This window comes from Anser cygnoides, chromosome 2 (assembly GCF_040182565.1).
Source record: "Anser cygnoides isolate HZ-2024a breed goose chromosome 2, Taihu_goose_T2T_genome, whole genome shotgun sequence".
NCBI classification, from domain to species: Eukaryota; Metazoa; Chordata; class Aves; order Anseriformes; family Anatidae; genus Anser; species Anser cygnoides.
Window position 1 is genome coordinate 23241197 of NC_089874.1, and position 27490 is coordinate 23268686.

Genomic DNA, 27490 nt, shown 5'->3' on the forward strand with positions numbered 1-27490 from the left:
TGCGTGGTGGTGCCCAGCAGTCTGGCTTCCCAGTAGGTGGGAGCGTAGAACTGGGGTACAGATGCGGCAAGGAGACCCCTTGGGTTTTGGGGAGCAGGCTCCGAGGGGACTCCGTGAGGCTTTGGGCTCTTGCTTCGCCCCGAGGCCCACGAGAGCAGGCTGCAGCCTGGAAGGAGATCCCTGCGTTGGGGTCCCTCCGACCTCTGTCAGCGTTAGCCCAGCGGGGTGGGCAGAAGGGAAATTTAAGGAGGAAAAAAGGAAATTTAAGGAGGAAATGGAGGTTTACGCCGGGAAGGTGTGCTCGAGGGATGAGGTGAGAAAGGGGCGGGGGGCACCGGGAGCTCCGTGGTGCCTGCCCGAGCCTCCCCCCCCTCCCCCGGGCTCCGGTCCCTCAGCGGGGCCTCCCCGGGGCCGGGGGCTGCCGGCGTGGAGCCCCCCCTCTCGCTGCCCTCCGCAGCGCCTACATTTCCCAGCACTTCCCTCAGCGGAGCGGGCTGCGGGGAGCAGCCTCGCCGCCTTCCCTCCGCCGGGGGCTCGGCGGGGCGGAGCTCGGCAACCCCGGTTCCCCCCCCACCCCCTTCCCCGGTCCCCTCCCGGCCCGGTGCAGGCGCGGCAGCCGGCGACACCCGGCGGCGAGGAGCGGCGCCATGCGGGCCGCCGCCTGCCTGCTCTCCCTGGCGCTCTGCGCCCTGCCCGCCGCCCCAGGTGAGCCGAGCCTCGGGCAGGGGGGGGACCCCGGGGGGGGGGGGACGGGGGGTGCCGAGCCCATAACCCTGACCGCTGCTGCCTCTCCCTGCCCAGCAGGCTCCGGGCCGGCGGCTGCGGGGCGGCGGCGGGGCGAGAACCGCTTCGCGGAGCGCCAGAGCATCAGGCCCCTGCGGCTGCTCGCCGGAGAGGGCGGCGGCGGGGCGCGGAGGCCGGCGCTGAGTACGCGGGTGCGGAGCGGAGCGGTGCGGAGCCAGGTAGGAGCCACCCACCGGGCTGGGGGGGGGGTCCCCGCGGTGTCCCCCCGCCGAGCCGAGGGGCGTGGGGGCGGTGGGGAAGGAGCACGCGGGGCTCGGCGGCCCCGCGGAGCAGCGGGGATGCTGATCCCAGCGCCCGCTGGGTCAGAGCGGTCCCCGGGTGGTTTTTTAATCCGTCCCCCCCCACCCCCCCACCCCGGCCCGGCTGGCGGCGGTGCGCCGGGGGCAGGGGCCGCTGCCGGAGGAAAGTTGCGGCCCCTCTGCGGCAGCGGAGCGGGGATGCTGCGGGCGGCCGGCGTGCGGCAGCCGCCTGGGTGCGGGGTTTCAAAACGGGGGCTGCGAATGGAAAGGGGAGCCCCCGAAACGCCGGGGCTGAGCTCAGGGCAGGGACCTGCCGCGCGTGTTGCCACCCAGCCGGGGTACGGCGCGAGATTCCTGCCTTACGCGGGCCGGCCGCCGCGGCTTTGGTTACACCGACTGCGGCGGGCTCGGTCCCGGTCGCCGAGCGTCGCCTCCGAGGCGCTCCGCGGGCGTTGCGTCTGAAGGGAAAAGCGCTGAGCGTGTGCCCTTACAGATGAAGCCCAGAAAAACCCCGTGCGTTTGGGGGAACCGCTGACATGCAGGACGAGTTGCAGGCCTCTCTTCCCTCCTTGGCTCCTGTCAATTTTAGAAACAAAATAGCTGAAAAAATGGGCTCAGATTTCTTTTTTTTTTTTTTTTATATATAGAATCCTTAAAATATAAGCACTGGCAGCTTGTATTTTTTGGATGTAGTTAAATAATAAAGTCTCTTCCTAGCATATTTATTTGCCTCTGAATGTTACTGCCTCTACGTAAAGATTTTGCAGACACGATGGCCATATTTGCAGCACACTAACATAGGATTTTAGAAGTTCCAAAATGTCTGCTTTGTTTAGAAAGGGAAAAAAATATCCTCTCAGCGTTTTGGGATGCCTTGAAGACCCTTGGACGCTCACAAACTCAAATGCAGTGTGGCGTGTCTTCTAAAGGGGCTACAGTTGGATCAAGTGTCAGGAGCCATGTACTGGCCTTACAGACCAAACTTAATTTATGGGTTTTGTTTGCCTGGATGTCTCAAACTTTATTCACCAAACCTTACGCTCACAAATTTTTTTCAAGTCATCCATGTTTCATTAAGTCATTAGCCAGTGGTAGCGTTACTCCCACCAGAAAAGAAGTAAATCTAATGGGCTAAAAATGGTTAAATGCGTTTATTTCACACCAGTCTCCAGGCTGAATTGAAGTTAAACATGTGAAGCTCAGTGCCCAGCTACAACTTTTTCTCCTGATCTAGGAGTTTCCCTCTGCTACTTAAAACACTCCTGGCCTCTCCCATGGTGTCTAATGGCTGTGACCCCACTGAAGGATGCAGTAGCTGGCAGGGATGTGAAGGAAGAAAATTATGAAGCGGAAGCTGGCCAGAACAAGCGGAGTAGCACCGGTTTGCTGTGCTTCTCGCACAGGGCACGGTTACATCTTAATTGCAGGATGCTGCATCCCTCGCCCGGAGATCTGAGTCAGCTTGGCAGCAATGGACAGCGGTATGGCTGCAAGAGCTTCAACGGAGCTCTTGTAGAAGGTGTTTTTGCAGTAGTGCTGTTGGCTGTTGCGGTTGAGTAATTTAATATCCCAGTTCTTAAAGTCTAGCATCCCATAAGGGTGTTTTTACCCTTACCTCTGCCAGAATGCGTGTCAAAGCTGCAGACTAACTGAGCTAACTTCTGCTTTTGGGTGGCTGGTACAAGTCACGCAAAGCAAAAAGACAAAGAGTGCTGGATTTTACTTGCAGGTGAAAAAACACCCCTGCCTGCACTGTGGTGTTAGCAGGCTAAGGTTAGTGACACAGGGCGGGACTCTCAGTCAGGACATTTTCCATGTGCATTGATTTGTGTTTAATTAGGCTTTGACTGCCTCCAGACCCCATTCAATCCTTTGCTAGTAGTCTTTGGACAGACGTGTATCAAACTTAGAAAAACTGGTCTCAAACTGAGACTTAAAGCAAAAGCTAATGACCTTGTGGATTGGTTTAGGAAGGAGGCGTCTTGGAGGAGGTTAAAACATTCGGGCAGGGCCTGGGATGGCTGAAGGGCAAGCAGCTGTGTCTAGAAAAGCAGATACCTGATGGGATGGTGCAGTCAGAGGACCAGGCAGCAACTAGCTGTTGAATTAATGTAAAACAATGTAATTGTGTTATGAATTGGATAAAGATAAAAGGAGAGAGAGATTAGTTAAGCTGGAGAGAGGGAAGTTGCATTAAATCGGATTGGATCCCTTTAATTCCTGGATGAAAGCTTTAGCTTCAGAAAGGGCAGAAGTTGTACAAGAGGGATGCGAGCCTGGGTCTGGGATTGAACAAAGGGAAATTAGGATGGTAGCTCAGGGGAAGGCAGAAGCAAGGGGATGAAAGAAGAGAACAAAGCCAATACTTTGTGGATATTTCTGAAGTTTCTGTTCATGGAGAGTGAGAATTGGTAAGTCCCAGTTTTACTGTCTTGGTGTTACTGCAGCATGCCCCCCTTCACTAGCTGAATTAATCAGTCTCTTATGAAGAGAGAGATCAGCAAACACGAACCTGGGCCAGTGACACTGTGTTTCCCCCACCATCTCTGGAGTGGGAGGGAAGGGAACACCACAGCCTGCCTGGAGCTGGGGGAAGGGATAGGAGCAGGCAGGAGGGTTTCCACTTGGCAGGGAATCTGAGGATATCTCCTGTAGCCATCTGATGTTCAAGAGGCAGTGGGAAGGGAGAGGGGAGTACATGGTTTGTGCAAACTTCTCCCCAGCTTTCCGAACCAGAGGGCAGCAGCAGCAGATTCCTTGCCTGTGGACAAGCCTTGCTTGATGGGCTTCGGAAGATTTTTCCCTTCCCTTGATTTTTTTTTTTCAGATTTGTCTGTGCAGCTAGTTAGAGAGAATTACTCCTTTTGTAAAGCTAACATCATGCAGATGGCTGTTTCTGGCACATTTTTTAGCGGGACCCTACACTCTGCTTTACACCTCTACTGCATCAGACTGTGATCTGCCTTGCTCCTGAAAGCTAAGTGGGGCTGGGAATGGACCCTGCTTAGACTGAGGCAGACTGGAAAATGGTTTGGCAGGTGAACACAGGATCGATCCCCTGACCTGCCTAAGCCCCCGTCAGGAAGGGCTGTGCTGCAAAGAGTGGCAAAGCTTCTTTTGAGTAATGCAATGTTTTTGCCAGGGCTGATCTTTAGTGCTTTGGTCCTTCATTTGTGCTTGGTCTTTCATAGATCACTATCTTCTCGTTGGATTCAGGCTGCCTCTCTTGAGGGATAGGGTCTTTTCTGATCTTAAAGCTTTCTTTTTTTTTTTTTTTTCTTTTTTTTTTTTTCCAAATGGCAGTGGTAACATTTCCCTGAGGCCATTACCAATGAAACCGGTCTCAGTGTGCCTGTCTGAAGCTGCATACTCTGTTCTTGGTGGAGTGGCTGACACACCAGAGGCCTGTGTGGTCCTTCAGAGGGACCTGGACAGGCTGGAGAGTTGGGTGGAGAGGAACCTCATGAGGTTCAACAAGGGCAAGTGCAGGGTCCTGCACCTGGGGAGGAACAACCCCAGGCACGGGGCTGACAGGCTGGAGAGCAGCTCTGCAGAGAGGGACCTGGGGGTTGTGGTGGACAACAACTTAACCATGAGCCAGCAAGTAGGGAAGGGAAGTAATGTTGGAAGGGAAGTAATGGTTGGCAGATTTCTAAAAATCTTTTTTTTTTTTTTTTCCCAACATTTGTTGAGGTATTTCTCTAGCAACCTCCGTTGTTTTGTTTGTTTGTTTTGTTTTTTCTGGTCCATTGCCATCACTATATCTATCGAGTGACTTCTCAACGTGCATGCTTTACTACTATTCAAGAAAACGGTGTATGTAGTCAACCTAGAGACCCAGAATATAATTGTTTAAGAAACAAAATCAGCATGCTTACAGTCATAGTTGTCCAAGATTGCTGGACCTCAGAGCACAGCGCAAGGGAAATGTTGTAGGCTATTATATATTTCTGTCATTAACATTTTGACACACGCTGTATAGTGAGCATTGGAGTATCCACCAGAGTTTGGGATTTTGCTTTTAATTCTACCATGGAATAGTGTCACTACAATACATTCCTGTATTTCAATTTCTCTGTTCCCCAAAGGGGGCCTACTAGCTGCTGCACAGCACTTAATCTAAAGAGTAATCAAGATAAGATATATCTGAGAATGTGTGAATATTGATGTTATCATTAAAGCACTCCAGGATCATAGCAATGGCCACGTAATTTTCTGTTGCATAAATAAGCCTATTAGAAAATAAACGTCCTATATAGCATGGGCATTCAGTGAAGGCTAAGCCTAGATCCTTGTCTTTAAGACAAGGACCTGTTCACATAAAAGTTCACATAATTGAAAATATGAGGAACTCTTTTAATTGTGTGGCTTGACCCATATTTTGATAGTGTTAAACAGCACAGTTTCTTAATTCTTTCTTTTAGCTGGCAGCATGCAGGCATGCTCTTCACTGAATTGTGGGTGTAAGTAAGCATTCCTCCCCATTGCTTGCATTTGTTCTCCTACCTGTAAGGAGAGCAAAACAAAACACAAAGTCTGCTGTTACAAACATGAGTTTGTCCTCTACATCAGCACTGTGTTTAGAGGGCCATTTTCTGTGGATCAAATGTTCTGGTTGTGAAGATGCGATTTATTTTCCAGCTGGAGATTAGAGTGCCAGACAGCTACACCGCCTTCAGCCAAGAGACGCCTTCCCTCAACCCTAAGGCTGACTTAATGGTCATCTGGCTCCCGGCTGGAGACTGCAGCCTCCCCATGACCATGCCACAACGCTGGCTCTGGGAAGGCCTCTGCATGTGCCTTGCAATTGACAGTACACCAGTAAGCTCCTCCTGTGCTTAACTGGGTAACTGGTTTTGTGTCTGATCCTTGTCTCTTGCGGTGCTCCCTACCTGGTGTTTCCATCACGTGTGGGATGTGGTACTGGCCCTTGGACTGAGGAGAAGGTTACTTCCAGCGTTTGGAGCAGAGAGTGAGATCAGCCGAGGGGAGAACATAGCCGCTCAATGCCAGCAGAGAAGGTCCCAATTCTCCTTGCAGCTAGCACTCTGTAATGGGTCTGCATGCACAGACTGAGGGACAGCTTTGTTCATCTTGGGGCTTGCACTGCAGTCACTTCTTTTTGATATATCTAGGTGTTGATAGGGAAATTTGTAAGATTTACTATTGTTTTCAGTGGGAACAAGGAGTGTGACAACTCAGTGACCTGCTATGGGTATAGATTAAGTCACCTTTGTTGGGTATGCAAAACATTCATGGCAGGGCAACTTCTGTTTCTCAACCTGTTTTTGACTTGCTCGTTGCCAGTTGTCATGAAGGTACACTGAAATCCTTCGGAGTGAGTAAAAGGGCTGACTTGGTTGTGGGCTGACTTGGTTGTAGCCTGACTTGCAGCGTGGCACGAAGAAGCCCCAGGACTGGATTGTGCCCTGGGACAGAGCTGAGCATGGTTTGTGGTGCAGAGTGACTCAGTAGTTTGCAGCAAGGTATTTATTTGTCTTCCGCTGTCTGCATTTCTGGATTGTTTGGGACCAAATTACACAATTCCATAAATTGATTGGGAAGCATGGCTTACAAATTTCTTAAATAACTTCTTACCGCTAATAATCAATTGCAGAGAAGCTCTGCTCTGTCATGCTGAGCTCACATGGCTCTGCTTGCCCTTTGAATTGAAGTCTTTCATCAGTTTTTCAGGTGATGCCCAGTCTTTGCTACTGGATTCTCTGACTTGTTGGCCTTTCACTTTACTCGCAGAACAGGATATTCCTATTCTTTGAAGGTGCTCCTGAAACTGCTAACTTTATTTGAAACATTCTTGCTTTCTGTTCCAGTGCTGTCAACTTCTGTTGATATTACAATGTCCTGTGTTTGGTAGCTCAAACAATTAGTAATGTGTGGTTAAAAATGAGTTCTGACTGCTGAGGGGTTTCTAAAACAACTCTGGATTTTGGGACTGATGGATGATGACTGTTGGAAAGAGAACTGTCATGAGAAATTGCCCAATTTTTAAAATTATTTTCTGCTCACTTAATCAAATGGCTGCTGTCTCTTGAAGAAACTTAGGCACAATTTTCAATCAACCTACCACAAAACCAAAGGGAGAGGAGGATAAACTGGGACGGAGGCTGTAGTGAGCAAAAAGAACATGCATTTGGTTTGCTGCCAGATCTGGCTTTCTTCATGCCTCTGCTTCTTCTCCCACTTTCCTTAAGGTTTATAAGGCATTTGGCAAAATGTGTGTAATAAATACTTCATTGTATCTTCAAAATGTGCAGTTCTGCAATATTTGTGTAAGAATAAGATACTTCACCAAGCTAGCAATAATCTGCTTTCATGAATATGTGAATAACAGTTAAAATACCAATACTCTTAATGCAGGTCCTGCCTTCATGAAGAGGACAAAAATGCTGGAAGACAATTTTTGATAAAGATTGTCGCATGCTGCAAGGGCATTGAAAGTGCCCTTTGATTTCTGTTGTAAGAGGGACTTTTGGTTTGATTTTTGATAAAATATACATATTCATAGCAGGTGTTTTGGCATTTTATAGGCAAAGAATATTTCACATTTCTAAATCATCCCTCTTTGCAAGCTCATTTCAGTAAAGTGCCTACTTGATAATGAGATTTCTTATGACAATGAATGAATATGCCCCAAAAAGCATCCAGCAAAAAACCTTCTGTTAGCTGCTATTTCAGTGTTTGTGTTGCAGAAATACTACATCAGGACTCAGATTTTGAGGGGTGATTAAAAATCATAGGTATCTCTGAATATCCTAATGTGGGGAAAAGGGCAGCATGGGAAATATTTGTTTCGTGGCATTGTCTCTTGTTTGTACAATAGCAGAGCTGAAAAGAGAGATTCCAAAAGCTTAATCTCATAAAACTGGCTTATATACAGTCACGAAGGATCTTAAAGGCTCATATGTAACAATCCTTATAGAAAGTATTTTTCCCGACATTTGCTTTTTGCCATGATCAACATAATAGCTGCATGCTTAAGATCTGAGTGTTTTAGAGCAATCCCTTCCAGCTCAGGTAATCAGTATCTGTATTTATCCCTGGTCTGTGTCAGTGCACCTGAGTGCAGGATCAGACTGAATATTCTTTCTCCCACTGTTTCGCTGAGGATACCTGTTCTGGGACCCTTGCGGTTAATGATCTCCTATAACGTATTCACGATGCAGAAGAGTGTTGCATTCTGAACAGCATCAGGATGAAACATTGCTGAAGAGGAACTACATATGAAGTTAACATTCACTCTAAAGTGTTTACCACAAGAGCATTATGGATGTACATATACCACTGTCATGGCAGGTGTCATTTTATATTCTGCTACTTCAGGTCCCCTTCGGAGTCTTCTCAGTAACTATTCAAGTCTTTAATGGACTCAAAACCAACAACTTTACTTGGGCGTGTTAAAACATTATTCCAGTTACCCTGTCAAACACTGCTTAACATTCAATCGAACTCTGTAAAAAAACTTCTAAGGTTCAGCTTTCTAAAGCGTGGGCTTTTCTGGCTAGTGCTGTCTCAGTGCTGGGCCCTCTCAGATCAGCCCCACTGAAGTTTGTGACCCTTCTGCTTTCTGCAGCCACCAGCTGCCAGGTTTCTATCTCTGGACAACAGGGATCTTTGGCTCCCATGGATCTGAACCAGAGCTGCTGCTTCTCTTTGGTAGACTGTCCTCCTCCTTCAGGGGAGGGAGCTCACAGGGCTGTAGTCGGATGATCTGGTGGCCAGCCCAGGCCCACATCTGTTCCCTGGGCCTGGATAACGATAGATGTGGAGGCTGAAGGCCAGTGCCAGAAGAGGCGTGAGCCCGCCCGTCTTTGACACAAGACTGTGGGATCTTCCTGCTCCACTTGTCCCTCTCATTTTTCTGCTGATATTTTTTAGGTTTTTGTTCTCTAAATATCCTCTTCAAGTATTGTATTTTCTAGTAACGGTACTGTTATTTGTGTGCTGGATGTTAACCAAAACAGTTGTCTTTTGCATCTCCAGAAATAACTATGACCCCCATCCTGGCTCTCTTCTCTACTCCTTTAAATTCTTTTAAACTGCTTTAGCTTTGTGATGATTGTCTGTGGAAAACTTAAAGACAAGGAAGCCACCTGAGCCCTTCTAGTCATCTTCTTCCCTCTGGCTTGCCAGTGGCCTTCTGGGCACTGTATGGGTATGCTGTTCAGAGGAGCTGTATTCTGGAGTGTCTAAAGGATCTCGGAGGCTTGTCAGATTCCTTCTGGCTCCTCATAGCCACAGGTGCTCCCTGATGGTACTCCACTGGAGCCATTGCAATAGTTGCATTAGTTCTGAGGGGGGAAATCATTGCTGCAGGGATGAAATGCGCAGTGGCTGAGCCACAGCCACCACCTGCAACCACTTTCCTCTCAGATGGAGACATTCAGTGTGGAGAAAAGCCTTGTGCACAGAAAATTATGTCTGTACGGGCTTTTTAAAACTTCAATAAGATGACTGTGTGATGGAGGGTTAATGTATTTTTTTTTCCCCCATAAATTTTATTGAGTGAGTGTTGAGCAGCAAAGGTTGCTGAAGAGCTACATGGGAGTGCTGAGCACATGGACAACCTGTGGGGTGCACTGCCATGAGTGGGGTTGGCTGGTTGGCTAAGTTCAAGTGGGAAGTTAATGTCACTTGAGATTAAAGACTTGACAAAGATTATGTAGAAAACAAACAAAGTGGCAAATGATATAAAGATATTTAACCATTGAGTCAGTAAGAGTCCAACTTGAAACCTGGATTCAGTTAAAGAAAGGTAAACCCATTGCTGCTGGCCATTTGCCAGTAGACAATGAAATTTGGTGATTCCTCTGGTAACCTGACCTGCTCTCATTTGTCTGCCGACACAAGTGGATGAGTCTCGCTGTAATGGAGCTAATAAGGATACATTGATAAAGCTGGCTTGTTGGTTGGTGTTGTCTTTTCAAATCTTGTACAACAAATTCACTGAGTTCTTTTTTCCTTTCCTTTTTTTTTTTTTAAATTTTTGTAATTGAAATGAATGTGCCCAAACCAGAAACCATGCTTTAGAAAAAGCATATTTTCAGAGTGTAATATTAAAACAAGGTTTAGAAAAAAAAAAAAGTGTGGGTAAATGCTTTTTAATGGTACCTTGGTAATAAAAGCTGGATGTATGTGGATGTGGAGGTTATAGCCCTGAATTACAGCTCAAAAATTGCCCAGAAGAACAGCAGTATATAGGAACACATTCTGTTCCAGAAATGTCTCTCTCCTTAGAGTATTTCAGCCCCTGAAATTCTGTGGGAATGAAAAAAATCCATCAGCTATTTCAGAAAATGTATACAATGAAAATGTTGATTCATTGTGATCTCGTAGGCTGTATCAAGAGGAAAATGAGTTTTGAATTGTGCTTTTCTGGCACTTTTCAACTTTAAACAGGACTTTGATACTTGAATGTAGAGGGTGAGTCATATTTAAAAAGTATTATCCATGGAGTTGAGCAATATATTGGTATGCCTAGAGTCTACAAGTTTAATCAAGCTCTTCTTATCCTAATGTGCTGACAAAATGTTGGTAAACTTTCTGCTGCTGCCAGAGAACTGTTTATGGGAAAAGTTTGTTGGCCATGTTGGTAGGCACAAGGTGTCAAAGAGTGCTTGTTACTCACAGTGGGAAGACCTAATCTATTGGTAATCTTGCTTCTGTTTACAAACTAAATGTAAGACCAATTGAAAATGTTTGGAACATGTGACTGTGTTGCCGAATAATATTTCGGTGTGCAAAGGAGCAAATTTATCTTGCGCTATTTTTATTGCTTTTGAGTGCTATATGTGTAATGCAAAGGCAGCATTAATGGAGTGCTTCTTCAGATTTGTCTTTCATCTGGTAATGAAACTCTGTTCCCTCATTTCTGAAGTCTACAAGAGTTGCTAAAAAGGGCGTCTTCTTCTCAACTTTATTGATTCCTTCTAGAACTTGGAAAATGTGCAGCTAGAAATTACCTCAAAGCACCATCTGCTTCAGTCAAGAAAAAGTCCAAATGCCTTCACTCCTTCAGCCAGTTAGATTCATTGAACTTTCCTTTTTGCCTAAATGGTGTCCTTGAGACAATGCAGCCCTTTCTACAGCTGAATGACACAGTGATTCAGATGGGTTCATCCTCAAGTGTTGCCTTCAGCGCATGCGTTGCATCCCTTGTTTTGTATTCTCTCCCTCTGCAGATTCATTGTGCTTAATTTGTTTGCCTCTCAGGCTGCAGCTGTGCGTGAGTAGCTGCTCATTTGAGGTCTGTCCACTTGAAACTGCCAGATGTCCATAGGAGAGGGTCTTGTAGGGAGATTTCACGTAAGAAAGATTTTCCTTGTCCGAGTCCTTTCCCTCTGACTCCATACTTCTTCACATGGAAATAGGTTCACTATCTAGTTGCACAATCAAGTCCTGTAGCATCTCTTTGTTTTGCTTTTCGTTTTACACCTGAGTCTCTGAAATCTAGAATCGTTGTGGGGAGCAATGAAAACTGCAGAGCCCGCGTGTCACAGGATGAGTATCTATTTGCTCTCTGCCTGTCTTGGTTTAGAAATGGGATCTTCCATGGTCATCAAAGTTTTTGTATGAATTATGGCAGGAAAACATTTTGAACTTAGAGTTTTTGTTCATGACATTCATTTGTTTCCTACTTGCAATCCAGTACTTTATTAATCATCCTCATAATAACCTATTTTATCATGCTTTTTCTAGCCACTAATCTTTGATGAAGAACCTTAAACACATGAGGTTGAACAGCCACTGATTTCCCATTTTTGCCCCAACTTATTTAAGACCTCTTGCACATTAATTGTGACATTAATTGTGACAAGAATTTTTGTTGCTTCCCTTTAAGAAAAATAAAGCTAAAAGAGTATGCGTTCCCAAATGTTCTTGCAGTTCTTCCTTTCACTGAGATATGAAGGCTTTCACAACAACAGAAGTTATGTTAATTAGTCTCATAGGAAATCAAAGGTTATAAGTAAAATTATCTTAAAGTCAAATTAATGTAATCATAAAACATAGTAGATAAAAGTTCTAGCTCCATGTTGTTTTCTGGGGCTAGAAACAAGTGTTAGATTGCCTTTTGGGAAGCAGCATTTTGCCCATTCAGTTACTTAAATTTGTCCTTTTAGATCTGTAAGATCAAACGGTACATCATGCTAGATTTGCTAGCAGTGACAACCCGATAGTTTTCTTGTCTTCATTGCCCGATTATTTAACCTTGGGTGAGCAAGGAAGAGAAGTTTTCATGAGAAAAACATTTTTTTTTTTGTGTGTGTTGTAAGTCAGTTTGTTGTAACTGTTCAAAGATGCCTGCGTTTCTGGAGTGCCAGGTGAACATATAGGACAAGATGCATGAGCAGGTATAGCTGAGCAAGTTCATCAGAGCTCAGTATCACACATCTGCAGGACCTCTAAAGGATCCCTGCAGCTGCCCAGATGTTGGATTTGCAGTAGTGGTATCTGCGTGATAAATTGCACAGGTTTGTGTTAAGGACTTCTTTTTGGTGCTGCTCCCCTCATCCATCTCTCTAGGGATTTTACTGTAGTGAGTATGTGCAGACAGCCTCTGACTGCAAAACTGCAAATAAATAATAAAAGAGATTTATTTTTCTTTTTTACTACTGAGAAGAATAATTACTGGCATTTTAGAAATACAAGTAGTCCTTGCTTCTGACTCTGATTTCACTGAGCTGGAGATGTTCAGCCTGAAAAAGAGAAGGCTCCGGGGTGACCTTGTTCTAGACTTTCAATACTTAAAGGAGGATTATAAAAAAGATGGAAAGCAACATTTTCCTTGGTCAGATAATGGTAGGACAAGGGGAAGTGGTTTTATACTAAAAGAGGGAAGATTTAGATTAGAGGTTAGGAGGAAATTCTCCACAATGAGCGTAGTGAGGCAGTGGCACAGGCTGCCCAGAGAAGCTGTGGATGCCCCATCCTTGCAGGTGTTCAAGGCCAGGCTGGATGGGGCTTTGGGCAACCTGGTCTGGTGGGAGGTGTCCCTGCCCACGGCAGGGGGTTGGAACTGGGTGATCTTTAAGGTCCCTTCCAACCCAAACCATTCTATAATACGATGTGTTGTTTATGTGGAGAAAAGCTATTTTAGGTCATGTTTACATCTTTGTCAGGATCTTCCTCTGGTGAGAGCTGGCAAAACTCCACTGACACGAACTGGAGGATGGCACTGTGCGCTGGCAATGGGGTTTAACTCCCCCTCTGCCTCTCACGCGTTTGGCACAGATGCGATCCAGGGTTCAGAAATGAACATGGACCTTCACAAATCTTTTTTTATTTCTAGCTTTTCCTCAGAATAAATTACTTATTTATTAATTGTACCCCAAAGAGGCAGCTGTAAAAGACTTTTCATCAAACCATGATGCAGTTCTGATGCTGTTCCGCAGTTTCTTCATGAAATGACTTCGATAACTTCATTCTTTTTTTTTTTCATTAAAGAAAACCACATAAATATTTAGATTTATACCATGGATAAAAAGAATAAGCTTACATAAAGAATGACAAATAATGGTGATTAATATAATAAATGAGTGCCTATAAATATTTTGAAAATGCTGAGGAAAGTAAACCAGAAATGTTGCAGTTCTTTAATATGCTGAAGATTCATATGATTCACATATGAATATGTGAATCCAGTTCAGTGGCCCTGAACTTTCGATTAAAATTACATATTTACAAATGGTAGCAGAGAGGGTCTAAGATTTTTTTTTTTTTTGTCCCATATATTTTTTAAAAGTGATTCTTTGGATCTGAAACATTTATTTTTTACTTGACCTACGCTTATTTCTGATTTTTTTTTTTCTCTGAGTAGTTTTTTTTTTTTTTTTCCTTCCTCCTGGTGCAAGTAGAAAAGTAAGTTTTTGAACAAACTTGTTATTTTATGTGTACCAATGATATACTGTGTAACGCTGGATTTTTTACAACACAACTGAGGCTGAAAAATATCCATTTATACATGTACATGTTCTAATTAGCTCTATATAGCATAAATGTAACTGCAATAACTGTTTTCAAAGCCAATTATCATTTTTTAGGTAAATCTACATTAAAAGACTACTATATTTTTCACTTAATTTCAGTCATATATTTCTTTTGATTTCCCATGGGCCTACTCGTGTCCGTACTGAATTTAAGAAACAGACATTTCACACACACTTAAAGGATTGTTAACAAGCTGAGATTTTTGTTCTCCTATTAGATGGAGGGAGGCAAATTAAATTAACATCTAAGGGAGCTATTATTTTGTAAATACTGTCTGCTATAAAACCTCATTGTTCTTACAAGCTCTGGAGTACAGGTTTTAACTTTTGCCTTGCTGTAGCATTCTGTATTACTTTCTCTTGATTCTCTTGATGTTTTTCTTTTGAGTGTACAAATTTGATCAGAATCTTTTAATTACAAACTGCAGCGCTATAGATAGTAGTAAATACAAAATTCCTTACATCAAAGGACAAGCATATAAATTGTTTACCCTCTCTCTCAAATAAAAAGAACACTCTTCTCTTTTGGTGGAAATTATTGTTATCTCTTCCAGCAAAACTTATAAAAAAATCTAAATGCTTTATGCAGGATACTTCAGAAATAAGAAGGATATAATATCAAGAATTGCACATTTTATCACAATATATTTTTAATTCCTTTTCCTCCTTTTAACGAAGAAAAACATTAGTCATTATGTTACCATGCCAGTTTCAACATCCAAGTAATTATAATGAATGTGAGAACATTTCTAAAATATTTCCTTTCAAAATTCTTGTTAATTTGATTGTTCAGAAAGTGCGTAGCTTGTAAACATTTCACTGATGATTAAAATATTTGCTGTTTTTGAAATGAAAGTCTTCCAAATGTTTTATATTGATAGTTACCCATGGAACTCTACTGCAGTGAGGCTCACCACTGACCTGCAATGAGGTAGAATCACAGAATCATTAAAGTTGGAAAAGACCTCCCAGATCATGTGGTCCAGCCATCCCCCTACTACCAATGTCACCCACTAAGCCATGTCCCTAAGCACCACGTCCGACCTTTCCTTGAACACCCCCAGGGACGGTGACTCCACCACCTCCCTGGGCAACCCGTCCCAATGCCTGACTGCTCTTGCTGAGAAGAAATGTCTTCTCATTTCCAACCTGAACCTCCCCTGGTGCAACTCGAGGCCATTCCCTCTAGTCCTATCAGTAGTTACCTGTGAGAAGAGGCCGACCCCCAGCTCCCCACAGCTTCCTTTCAGGCAGTTGCAGAGAGCAATGAGGTCTCCCCTGAGCCTCCTCTTCTCCAGACACAACAACCCCAGCTCCCTCAGCCGCTCCTCACAGGACTTGTGCTCCAGGCCCTTCACCAGCTTCGTAGCCCTTCTCTGGACATGTTCCAGGGCCTTCTTGTAGTGAGAGGCCCAAAACTGAACACAGTACTCGGGGTGAAACTTTGGTTACTTTGGTTGCAGTTTGTGTATGTGTGTTCCCTCTGGAGATGCTCATTCTTCAGGGCCAGTTTCTGCAGAAAGCTGATAAACAACAGGGTTGCTGGAGGGACTATGTTAGAAATTGTCATTATTTTGTTGTGTTGCTTTGGAGCAATAAACATTCCTACATGGTACTGATTGCCTGTCTCTTCTACTACTGCAGTGATCCCTAAAGCATGGAGTATGTGATTTAAAATAATTGGAATCACATCCCTCTTGGTTTGGCAGTAAGGGTTGCATGCCACTTTTATTTTTTTAGTGTTCAAGCTTTTAATATTTGTTGTAGATAATGTATCTTTGTGCTTAGTTATTTGAAATAATCGTTTCCACTCCATTTACTTTTGATTTCTTTTGGACTTTTATTGAAATGCTTAAGCTTTGCAATCTCTGACAAAGCCAGCTCTCACATAGTTGGATTAGATGCATAAGATGCTTAGTATTTTCTGTAGGGGAGCTTTTGGGTGTTACACTTCTTGTACGACTCGAAATTGCATCTGAAAATACTGCAACTATTTTGAGAGTAGTTATTGATACTTTCCTTCTTCACTTGCGTAACATTAACACTTTAGGACTTTTTGATTGTTTTGGGTGCACAGACACTGCACTTTTCTGTTTTGCCGTTGGATTCTTCTTTCCTGGCTCTTGTTCATATTCTGCATTTAGTGCATCTCTCCAGGTCTCCAAGAACTCCCCTTTTATGACTAGGTTGTCAGATGCTGATGTGTCACATCCATGGATGTTAAAAAGCCTTGAATTTTCTGAGGAAGTTCTGTGGTTTGAAAACTGAATGAAATAATTGTCTTGCTTCAGTGGTTTAGAGAAGCCTTTGAAGTGTGTCTTTGTCATTATTCTGCTCAAATGAGGTGACAGAGATGGCGTAAATGTACCCTGATATTCTTTCTTTGGGATCTTTTATTCACATATTTCTGTGAACCAAAGCTTCCCTTCCAGCTGGCCATTTTACCTATTCACTGAGCAGGTGAATAGATGTACTTAAAAATATTGTAGCACCACAATGTTTTAAAATCCATTTATATATTTGGTACCTCTTAACCAGATATTCAGAAGAACTGTTATCCTAGAAAACGTACTGGCTATTACTCGTAAGGTGTAGTTTTTTGTTATGCTGAATGCAGTCTGTTAGCTGTCATTGAATGGGGGAAATCCATCTTCCTCTTCATTTGCTGGCTGCATGTCCCCTCCAGCTTCTTTCCATCATGTCTAGGCGTGATATGACTTTACATTTTATTTGGATCAGCTTATTTGTCCGGCAGAAAACTGATCCTCTCCAAGTAACGATTAATTTTCTGACACTGATCTGACTTTCTGGGCAGTCACAAGCCAAAAAGGGGGAGCAGAGGGGATCAGGATTTCAGTTGTAGCCTGAAGCATGCAGGATTGCAGCCAGGATTGAAGGGTTCTTTGAATCTGTAAAGACTGCAGTTTCTGGAAAGGGCTGAATTTGTTTGGGTATCCAAAATGTGCATCTTTGCATCTCAGTAGGTTTGAGATACACTTGAGTTATGCTTGATTGCATGTGATTGTAAACTTAATGGTGAGTTTCTTGGGTTTGCACCACTTGTTTTGGGGGTAGCTACATCTGTGTAATGTTTTTCATCCTAATTTATTAATAGGCATTTTCTCCCATAAATCCACATTAACGGCTTCTGTCAGGGAATAGCTGTGGTCCAGGGTCACCCCAGAAATACATTAGCCTTGTAATTATTTGTCTTAGAGACATGTTCAGGGGAGGAAACTTCCCAGAACAAATCAATATGATGCAGTATACCTAGCAGTGTAAAAACAAACAAACAAATAGAAAAGCCACCAACCACCAAAAATCCCTAGGCATTTTTGCTCTTACAGCTATATTCTTATTACTGTGAAATTAGCGTATGCAAATACACTTTTTATGACAAAGGCTACACTTACTATATGTAGATTTAGAAATATAAGTTATGCTTTTTATATTTTCTCTTCCGTTTTGGTACAAGCATATGGTCATATAGGAGATTTGGTTGTACTGCGTACATATAACTAATGCTGGCACATGTAGCTATGTTAACAAACAGAAATAATAAAGTTCTGTGGAATGTTCTTTGCATTTAGTAACGTAACGATGAAAAGCGAGCAGCTGTGCTGGCATTATTCCTTTGATCAGAAGGTGGTTGTTGCTGTGCAGATAGGTAAATGAAGGTTACCTAAGGTTGGCAAGCATGCTGCAGTGGAACATGTGAATAACTAAACTGGCATTGGCCCCTGCTGTGTTATACAGTCCTTGGCCTGTCATATCCTGTTTACGAGCAGCAGCCTAAAAATTCAAATCTAGCAAGAGAAGAAGGAATTTTAAAACCATATTCAAAGCAAATTCTGCTGCCTGAGAGTTGGAAGAGAAATGCCAATGCTAACGTGACAGTCTGTTGATAGGTCTTTTTGCTGTGTCTGTGGCTGCGCCAGCTGTGGCAGGCCAGGGACAGCGAAGTGATGGTCCTAATGGGGAGCCTGTATGTGCTGAGGGTGTCCACCACTGCCCCATAGCTGCCTCATTGGTCGTTTGGGACTAGCTTGAATCCCTTAGTTCTAATTAAGAGACTGGAAAACCAGTGCTGTGAAGAAATTACTCCCCTCTCCTCTTTCCTTCTTTTTTTGGATAGAAAATAAACAATATTGATTGTAATTCATCACTGAAATTAGCTACTTGGATAAGGTAAGCTATGTGTTTCTATATTCGGTTACTTGGTCAAAGATTACACATTTGTTCAAAAGAGATGCTCTTAAATCACTCAGGAACTACAAGAACTGCTTAGTGAAGTTCTGCGGCCTGTGTTACAAAGCAGGTTAGATGGAACGGGGATAGCTGAAATTATATCTGACTGAATTTTATCAACTAAGAGGTCTTCTAAGAACCTTTAAAGTTAATACTGCATCCTTCCAACTCATAATTTAAATATCTGTGAGTTTTCATCGTATATTTTTTTATGCAAATTCAATGCAGTGGCACAGCCAGACATTTTTATAGATGACATGCAACCTAAGCATCCTCTAAGAAAAGCTTTCTTGACATTTTTTTTTCTTTTTAGGAATGAACTGTTTGTAAATACATATTCATGGTTGTTATCCTTTTTTCTTTATTAGTGCTCATGTTTCTGTATGTAGCAATCACGAGAAAATTCAACTGCAGGGCAACTCAAATATATAATAATAAAAAAGTAATGATTCCCTCAACTTTCCATGCCTTTGTTGCTGTTCTTTTCCAGGAAAACTGGTATTCTCAAGTCTTCTGGATTTAACGCCTATTGAAAGCCTGCCAGCAGTTTTAGAGAGAGTGAATTTGATGATTCACATTATCCCGTCCTGTCCTGTGTTTCCCAGAGTTTTCAACAAATCATTTGTTACAGTTGTACTATCCTCTATTGTACTTATTTGGAGAAGTGTGGTAGGGAGTTGTAAGTGGTTTTTCAGTGTTTCTTTTAGATCCCTCTGTCTACATGCTTCAAATCTTAATGGGCAGATTTCAATGGAAAGAAGGTAAAAAACAAAGTTGAAACTGCTCCAAAATGCCCTGAAAGTAGCTTTTCGTGTTAATTAGTTAAATAACATCACTGGTCAGTTTCTTGGGAGTTTTCAGGTCTAGAAACAAATATTGCATTTGCATTGGATAGCTGAGTGTTTTCTTTCACAACTACTAGAATAAATATTCTGTTTCTGGATGATGGTGAGAAACAAAGTACACTTAAGTTTATTGGCTATAGGAGTGAATGAAAGCAATTAATTCAGGGAAATGTACGGCAAAGAGAAAGGAGTAAAGAAAAAGGTATTTCTCTAACACCCAGTTTTGTTTGGTTTTAATGACTGCTCATGAGGTTGGAGTTTTGGGAAACTTCTGGGAGAGATGGGCTAAAGCTGAGTGAGCCAGAGCTCCACAGAAAATGCAGTTATCCAGAATTTATCCCACTGCTATCACCTGTCTATATGGCTCCAGCAGGAGTCTCTCAGAAATATCAGCTTCTTTCAGATAATGTTGGTAAGACTTGTGTATGCCCTGGCCTGACTGAACTGGTCACATTTCAGCTGATCTCCACAGGTCTGTGTCCAGAGCCGGGCTGATGAACGAGGAGCACAGCAGAGCACATTCGTGTTTGCTGTGCCAGTGGGAGTTCAAAGAAAAGAGACATTCCCTATGGTGTTGGTAGGGGCATAATTAAGGCAGAGTCTCCTAAGGTCACAGGTTGTGGTGTTGGGAATTCTTGAGCAAGCCTCAAAGATTCAGCAAACAGATCTTTTATTCACTCTAATAGACTATGATGTCCATTTCAGTGCACTTTTATTAGGTTAATGGCATATTATTGCTTAGTACATCCAAATAAAGTACTGTATGTATGTTTTGTTGTAGCTGAATTCTAATTCCTGTCTTTACCATTTTGCAGTCTACCCACATTGCTCGAGCCAGCTTCCAGGTTGATGCTTTTGGGTCGTCTTTCATCCTGGATGTAACGCTAAACCAGTAAGTGATGACCGTATCTTACTCTGTGGTTGTTCAAGACTGGTGCCAGTGAAATGTCACTTTTCTATGGAGGCTTTAGAGGCTCTATTATAGCACAGATGCTATATTTAGGTATTGAGTTCATTTGTAGTAGTATATTTTAAGTTCTTTTATTGTTTTCTCAAGTTCCATTGTAGATTTGATGTTCCCACTGTTACTACGTACTAGCTATTTCAGTGTAGCTAACATTTGAGTTGTATAATTTCATTTGCAATCTTTCAGTTTATCATAAAGGCAAATTACTGTACTCATGCAGAGCCTCGATGGATATTAAAATATGGAGTTGCTGAAAACTGGTAGCTGTTAGCATTTTAATAACCAAGTGTAAGGTAGTGGAAATAGAGCAATTATGCTATAGCTAATCCTCAGAAAAGAGCGGGATGGATGGTGGAGAATGAAGTTTCTCCAGATGCATTTACAGTCTTTTGGGAACAGAGAGTCATTATAAGGCAGTGGCACACTGTGAACTTCAGACCGCGAGGAAAGATTGAACAATAGTGAGCTTAAAATGAAATCTGGTATTTTGCTCTGGACAACGAGTTTTCAAACAGCTGTTTTAAAATAGGACTTGCTTGACTTTTCTTCTCCAAAGTGAAAAGAGAATAAGTAATACGGTAAATGGAAATGTTTAGTTAAGTAATTCACCTCCTTATAATTGCATGTAATGTTGTGTGGTTCAGTGTAAGAGGCAAACTGCGTAATTGCTGCAAGTTTCTCTGCTATAAAGATGAACTGTTCAGGCTGCAATAGGAGTCACTTTCATTTCCTTTTCTTTTCACTTGTAAACATGTTTTAAACAGTGGCAACCTCTTTATATGCACTGACACAAGTTAAAATCCACATTTGAGTCCCTGCTGGTTGCAGAAGGGAGAGGGACTCTATGCACTGTGAGAAGGAGAGGGAAAGGAGCTGATTTAGAAGTGTGGTTTTTACAACAAATTTTAACAGATTTCTACAGGAAGAATTTCCTGTTGAGAAGCACCAAGTCCACAACAGCGAAGTGTTTGTTGGAAATAGTGATTTTATTATACACTACTGAGAGTAGGTTGCATAAACCATTTATTTTTTTGTTTGGGGTGGCAGGTTAGTGGTGTGTTCACAGTTAGTTTCTGAAAGGTCAGCATTTTCCTTTTGGTTGGAAAATACATTTACTAGTGGTGCATGAAAAGACCAGATTGGGATGTGATTTTCATGAACTACAACAGTTCCTCTAGGTGGAGTTTTTGTTTACAGACATGTACATGTGCGCATACATAAACACACAAACACGTGTATTTAAAATTTGATTTTTGAGGGGATTCTATTTTTATGTTGTTCTTTTGTCTTCGATGACATTAGACCAGTATTTCTATCAGAGACTATCAAAACTTGGCCTTAGTGTTCTTGAGTCCAGAATCCAACTTAAATATGAACTTTCCCTTTGAAACAAGTCTTTTTATAATGTGAAAACAAAATCATTTCGCAAACTTTGCAAAATGAAAACAAGAAGGCTGTAAGGCAATTAAGACGTTTGGCTTCTATCGTGATATTTAAATCATCATTTAGACTACTTCTGAACTAGAAGATCATCTGCAGATCATCAAATAAAAGGAGAGCCAAGAATACCAGAGCAACATTTAAAATATATTCTTAATTATTATTCCTGTGAACAAATGTACTTTGTTCTGAAGGCTGTATATATTTTTATTCTCTTGTAATTCTTACTTTCTATATTATATTCTGTATGTATTTTCTAAGGGTTCTGAGAGAAAAACACTTTTTTTTTTCTGAGGAATGTTTTTCAAATTTAGCTCATGATAGCGTTATAATTGAAAAGTAGTCGAGTGCTTGAAAGGACCTAGGTTCAAGATTTTAGCTTTTTCCTCTGGAAAAAAGATTGGCTTAGTGTTTATAACAAAACCTCTGCTAATATCAAAAACATGCTGAAGCTGTCATCTGTGGTAAAATTATCTCTTATGTTTAATATACACTTGAGGAAAGTTAAAGGAGATATGGGGGATGGAGAGGGGAGAAAAATCATTTAAAATATATTGGTTGTCAGAAAGGAGAGACTCCCCCTGCCTTTGTCAGTCTCCCTTCTTGTAGTTTGCCTGTTTAAGTCTTGGTGCATATGGTGGCTCTATGTCTGAATGTGTTTGAGCATCATCTTTAGTTATGGTGTAAATTGTGGACAGTCACAATGAAATTGTTGATTCTTCCATAGGGCTCCCTAGATGTTGGTGGGAAAAAAAAAAAAAAAAAAAATTAAGATTACAGTTGTAAACAGAGACCTTTAAAAAAAATAGAAACTGAAGTATACCCCTGCTTCTTACTGCCTGTGTGCAAATAGATTTTCTTAGTTTGGTGTTTTCTTTGCGTGTATAATTTTCTCTCTTCTCTTCAATTCCGTTGTTGTATCTGACAATCAGTTTCTCAGTTTCCTCTGCTGCATTTGTGCATGCTTTGCTATACATCCTCCTGCTACGTAACATTTGGTATTTCAGATTCTGTGATCTTTCTATATTTTCCATCTCTTTTCTTACCCAGTTCTCTAAAGATTCACACACTGCTTTTTATTCATTTTTTCCCCAATCAGTTGTACCCTCTGCCATTGTCATAAATACCACATAACTTCCTTGTTTTTCTAGCAGCCTTTCCCTTGGCAACTTTTTGTACGCTGACAGTTGAGGCTGGCAGAGATTTTTGATACTTTTCTCTCTTCCCCTATTGCCTGATACCCTCTGTTTTATCTCTTTGCTGCACCAGAGGAAATGCTAAAATAGAATTTGTGTGTTGGTTGAAGCAACTTTCCTTTCCTTGTCCTTTCTTCTCTCATCTCTTGTGACACTGTTCTGTAACCAAAGGCTGATCTGTGCAGTGAATAAAGCTGCGGAGACACAGGAGGGGATCAAAAAGCATCACTCGTGTTGGCATTTCAGCCAACAGGAAAACTGAGGCCCAGGATGGGAGTGTTCATCAGGCCTGGATGCAAGTAAGAGGAAAGAAAAACAATTTTCCAACTGGCGTTACGGTGTGGTGGTCTAATTTAACATAGAAATCTGCATGCTTTCTTCTTGGTCGTTGTGGATCTCAACCAGTTTTAAATGTGTATTTGTTCACGTGGAACTGAATCATTACCTTGAGTAGTAATAAAAACTACTACTACTGCTAAAAATCTGATAATTACAATGTGTTTTCCATTTTTGCAGTGGTGTTATTCCACATATATCATTGTTCTTCCTCCCTCCCCCTGAGTTGTGATAGTGTCTCTATAATAGGCTTTTTCAAGACAGTGTTTCTCTTTCAACTTTTTTTTTTTTTTTTCCTGTTCAGCTGGCTGAAGTATTTACAAAGGAGCTTTCAGATCGAATCAGCTGTATATTTAAAAGGTTCAATCCCTTAGGCAAAGGTTAGGAAAGCCTTAGTTGCACCACGTTTTTATGAATCCATTGCCTCGGTGTCCTTACGCGTTCAGCACTGCGTATAATGGAGCTGTTTTCTGGGGCCATTTTCGTTAACGCTTTCTTCAGCATTTGCGCGTCTTGGAGCTGACCGCTGGCCCGTTCAGGCTGGTGCTGCTTGCAGGCTCCCCTCCTTCTACACCCATCCAGATCTGGCCATCAACCCAGAGCTGCGCGTGACCTGCATAGCAATGGAGGGTGCTTAGTTATTTATTTATTTCTTAATTCCTTCCCATTGAAGTTTTTAATGCCACAAAGCATCTGTGGCTCAGCAAATGGCTATTCCTTTTCTTCACGCAGAATACTACTTAAATGTAGTCATGTGATTATTTCACACCTTGGATTGTAATTGTGTGATCAAACAGCAAAGCTCGACAGAAAATGGAGCGTGTTTCTGAACGCCTCAGTGAAGCACTTTCAGCGCTGTGAAACACTTGTGTCTGTCTGAGGAGGCCTGGGCCAGGGCACGTCCAGCTGCTGATGGAGCAGCAGAGACCTGGTGGCAGAATAGCCCAAGGCAAGCTGTGATCATGGTGTTGGAGTGGGATTGAGCATGCTGCGAGTTTGTTAATCAGCAGAACTACAGTATCTGGGCTTGGTGGACAGGCCCTGGCACAGGGTGACCACACTAGGTTTGCTTTGCGGTAACCATTTCAGTCAAAACATTAGGTCCTGGTCCCTTACTGCTGCAGCAGCATCCTGCATTTGAGGGCTCTCGTGTCACACAACTTTTTGAAAGAGTGAACATGTCAAAAGTGTGAGGTTCTCGGGTTCATGGTGCTGGGAAAGTGCTCTAAAGGACCATGAGCTTGAATAAGGACTGCTCTGCCCTCCCTACTGACTGTAACTTTGGTGGAGCACACTTACCACCTGCTTTCTCTTCTTGCAGTGCGAATGTAATTCTTCTGATCCATGTGTTAGTGGAAAATAATCTACAAAGAAATAGTTGACTGGACAAGATGAGTTTGGTACCAGTACTCTCTGTAGGAAGTGTGTGCACTTTTCTGCTCCCAGCATCCCAGAGGAACACTAAAAATGTGTCTAAGTTGAGAGTCATGACAATGACATCTAGAAATGACAGATCTCAAATTCAGCAAGTTTACCAAGACCTGCAATCACTTCATTTTCTATGTGGAAAACAAATGCCTTTTTCTACTAGCTTATCAAAAGCTAGGCAAAACCAAAGAAGCTCCTTCAGAAAATACTGATAGATATTTCATATATTCTGGTCTTCAGTTAAATTATCTCTGGTTAATGATACTAGAAGGTTCCTGGCACTTCAGGAATTAATTATTCTGCCTTGCCACTGAAGGGTTTTTGCAGCTTCTGCTGAGAGGGATGCAGACTTTCCTCATTGCTTGTGTGGAATTTTTATTAGGAATGCCTCTTAGCTGGGGTTTTGTAAACCTTAGAGAATCAGATCAGAAACTTCTTAAAAAAATCCCCAAGACTGAAGCAAAATAAAAGGCAGCTTGACAGACAAGTGCCAGCTTTTTTCATGAGACAAATTGCTGAAACTGCCTGTAATTTCTTTTGGCAAATGGTCTCTAACACTAATATCAATGTGTCGTGTAAGCTGTAAATGAAAAGCATATTCCTAAATTTGCTCTGAATTGTAAACATTTGGCTGTGTGGAATTCAAAAGGATTAGCTTCCTGACATGATTTTAAAAATTGCAATTAAACTGTTTCTGACTCCTACCATTTCTGGTAAGTCTTTCTCCCAGGTTCCCCCCATGGGTCTTACGCTCCTCTGATCATCTGGTGTTCTTGCAGCAAATGCAGGTGGCTGCTTGCGGTAAGTGATGGCCAGATCAAATGTGAGGAGGAGCAGATCTTCCTTTAAGCTGTTTTGGATCTCCCCGAAGTCCAGCCCAACTTCTTAGATATTTTAATGAATGCCTTTGCTGCACACAGTCACAACTCTTCTTACTGGCAGCTGGAATTTACTGGGATCTAGGGAATTTAAGCTATGTTCTCTTCTCTTATTTGTGCCCTATGTGTGCCAGCTGAGGAGACTCACTTTAGTGTGATAACCTTTTGCTAATTGATTCTTACTTAAAATAAAGCCTTTTTATTGCCATATGAAAGTGCCCTTAAAATGTAACTGTATTATTTAGTATCAATTTATAGGTAGCACAATGTAGAACAGGTTCAGGTCTTCTGAATGAGGTACTGATTGATGTTCTGAAGTATTCCTATATTATTTGTTTGACGTGATTCAAGTGCACTGTGATCAGAACCCCAGCTACCAAGCAGGATTGTTCTTTCACAATCCCATTTTGAAAAGTCATTTATCTTTCCCCCAGCCTGTAGTGGAAAAATTAGTATGGTCACAATTGCAAACCTGATGTAAGGAACACTTTCTCCCTGATCTTGTTGCTTAATTTCAAAGTTTGATTTTGTTCCCTGTGAGACAATTATTCTGCAACTCCATTTGCAATAGCATGTTTTGCTAATGCATACTTTGTATAAATTGATTTTCAATGACTTATAATTTTTTTCTTTTTTTTTTTTTTTTTTAAATGAGAAATGTCAGTTCTACAAACATTCTAATTTTGTTTGGGCTAAAAGACAAGGAAAGGTGAGACAAAATTCAAAGCGGTTTCTGAGGCTAGGGAGAGTGACTGGGATTATGCAGTTAGATCTGTGTAGCATCTTAATAAAGGATTCCCATCTTTGCTGTTGTTGTTCCAGGCATGTTTTGAAGAAGTATGGGAATTAAGGATTTGTCAAAATAGAAGTTATTTTATGAGTATTAATGTTTATTATTTATTACCATCAGTTTTGAGGTTTGAACATCATTTTTAGACTGAAAAAGCCCTGTGAGTTTTCCTCCTACCTTGGTACCTATAGCAAATCACCCTTCTGTTACAGTAAATAGGTTGACCTCCTAGATCTTTGAGAGAGAGTCATCTTTGAAGTCTGTTAATCATTTCCGTACCTCTTCCCTGATCTCCAGTTTATCCATCTTTGCTGAGCTGTAGACTCAGCACTGCATTTTGGCAGTGTCACATATAAAGGTAGCCCAACCTTCCCATTTCTAATTGATTTGTACCTCTTTATTCGTATAGTAAACACACAAATTGTTTTTACTTCTCTGTCAAAGTGGGAGGTCCCATTCAGTTGCTTATGTAGTTACCCAGATTTTCCAACTATTTTTTTCCTTTTTCTTTTTTATTATTATTATAAAAAAAAACGCTTCCAAACTTTGAATTTGTTATTTGGTAAATATGGACTATGTTCTTTGATCTTACTGCATCAATACCTTTACTGTTATTGAGTTCATAATCCTGTATAAGAAATTGTGCATTTGTTTTTGTAGCGACAAAATATCAGTTTACATTGACAAGATTTCCATAAACCTATGTTGAATATCAGTAATTTTATTGCCTTCTTTTAATTTGTTCTGTGTAATTTTCCATTATGCTTGACAGTACTTTTTTGAAAAGGTAAATTGCTTCTGATAACTCTTATATTTTATTTTTCATACTAGAAATTCATTTTAAATTATCATTTTTTTGTTTTGATTATTCCCCTGTCATTGTCAAAACATATATATAGATAGATTTTTTTTTTTTATCCCCTCAGCCTCTACCCCTAGATGTTTGGAGATACATGTATGACATGTGAGCCCACTACTAATTTGCTTTTTCAGAATTATCACAGAAGAAATTGTGTTTAGAAATTGGGACAAAATAATTTTTCCTTGGGTGGATCCTGAATACTGCTTGTACAGGTGTATCAAGGAGTTTGGCAGTTACGTAAGGTATAGCTGTGAAGTCCTTGCAGTTTTGTAGTTGAATGATTTTCTCTTGGAGGAGCAGTACAATTGCTGTTTCCTTTTAGAGTCAGACTTCAAATGTTACTTTCTTAGAAGCTAATGCAAAACCACAGTGCAGCCCTCAGGGAAAGGGAGGAGGAGAGAGAACAGTGTGTGCACATGTAGCAAAATGTATATATATAGCGTCCGTGCTGTG

At 41.9% G+C, this 27490-nt stretch overlaps 1 protein-coding gene across 12 annotated transcripts in view; it reads left to right on the forward strand.

Moving 5' to 3' along the window:
* The first annotated feature begins 577 nt into the window (after window positions 1-577).
* The window catches only part of ADAM22 (ADAM metallopeptidase domain 22), a 142631-nt gene continuing 115718 nt past the window's right edge, over window positions 578-27490 (forward strand). For 11 of the 12 annotated variants that reach the window (XM_048061700.2, XM_048061704.2, XM_048061706.2 and 8 more), the window contains exons 1-3: window positions 590-705; window positions 802-962; window positions 19956-20032. In XM_048061700.2, the coding sequence (XP_047917657.1) occupies window positions 648-705; window positions 802-962; window positions 19956-20032 (296 nt within the window). In that variant the 5' untranslated portion in view covers window positions 590-647. Of the gene's footprint in view, window positions 706-801; window positions 963-19955; window positions 20033-27490 lie in introns of all 12 variants that reach the window. The other variant, XM_048061701.2, reaches the window with a different exon arrangement.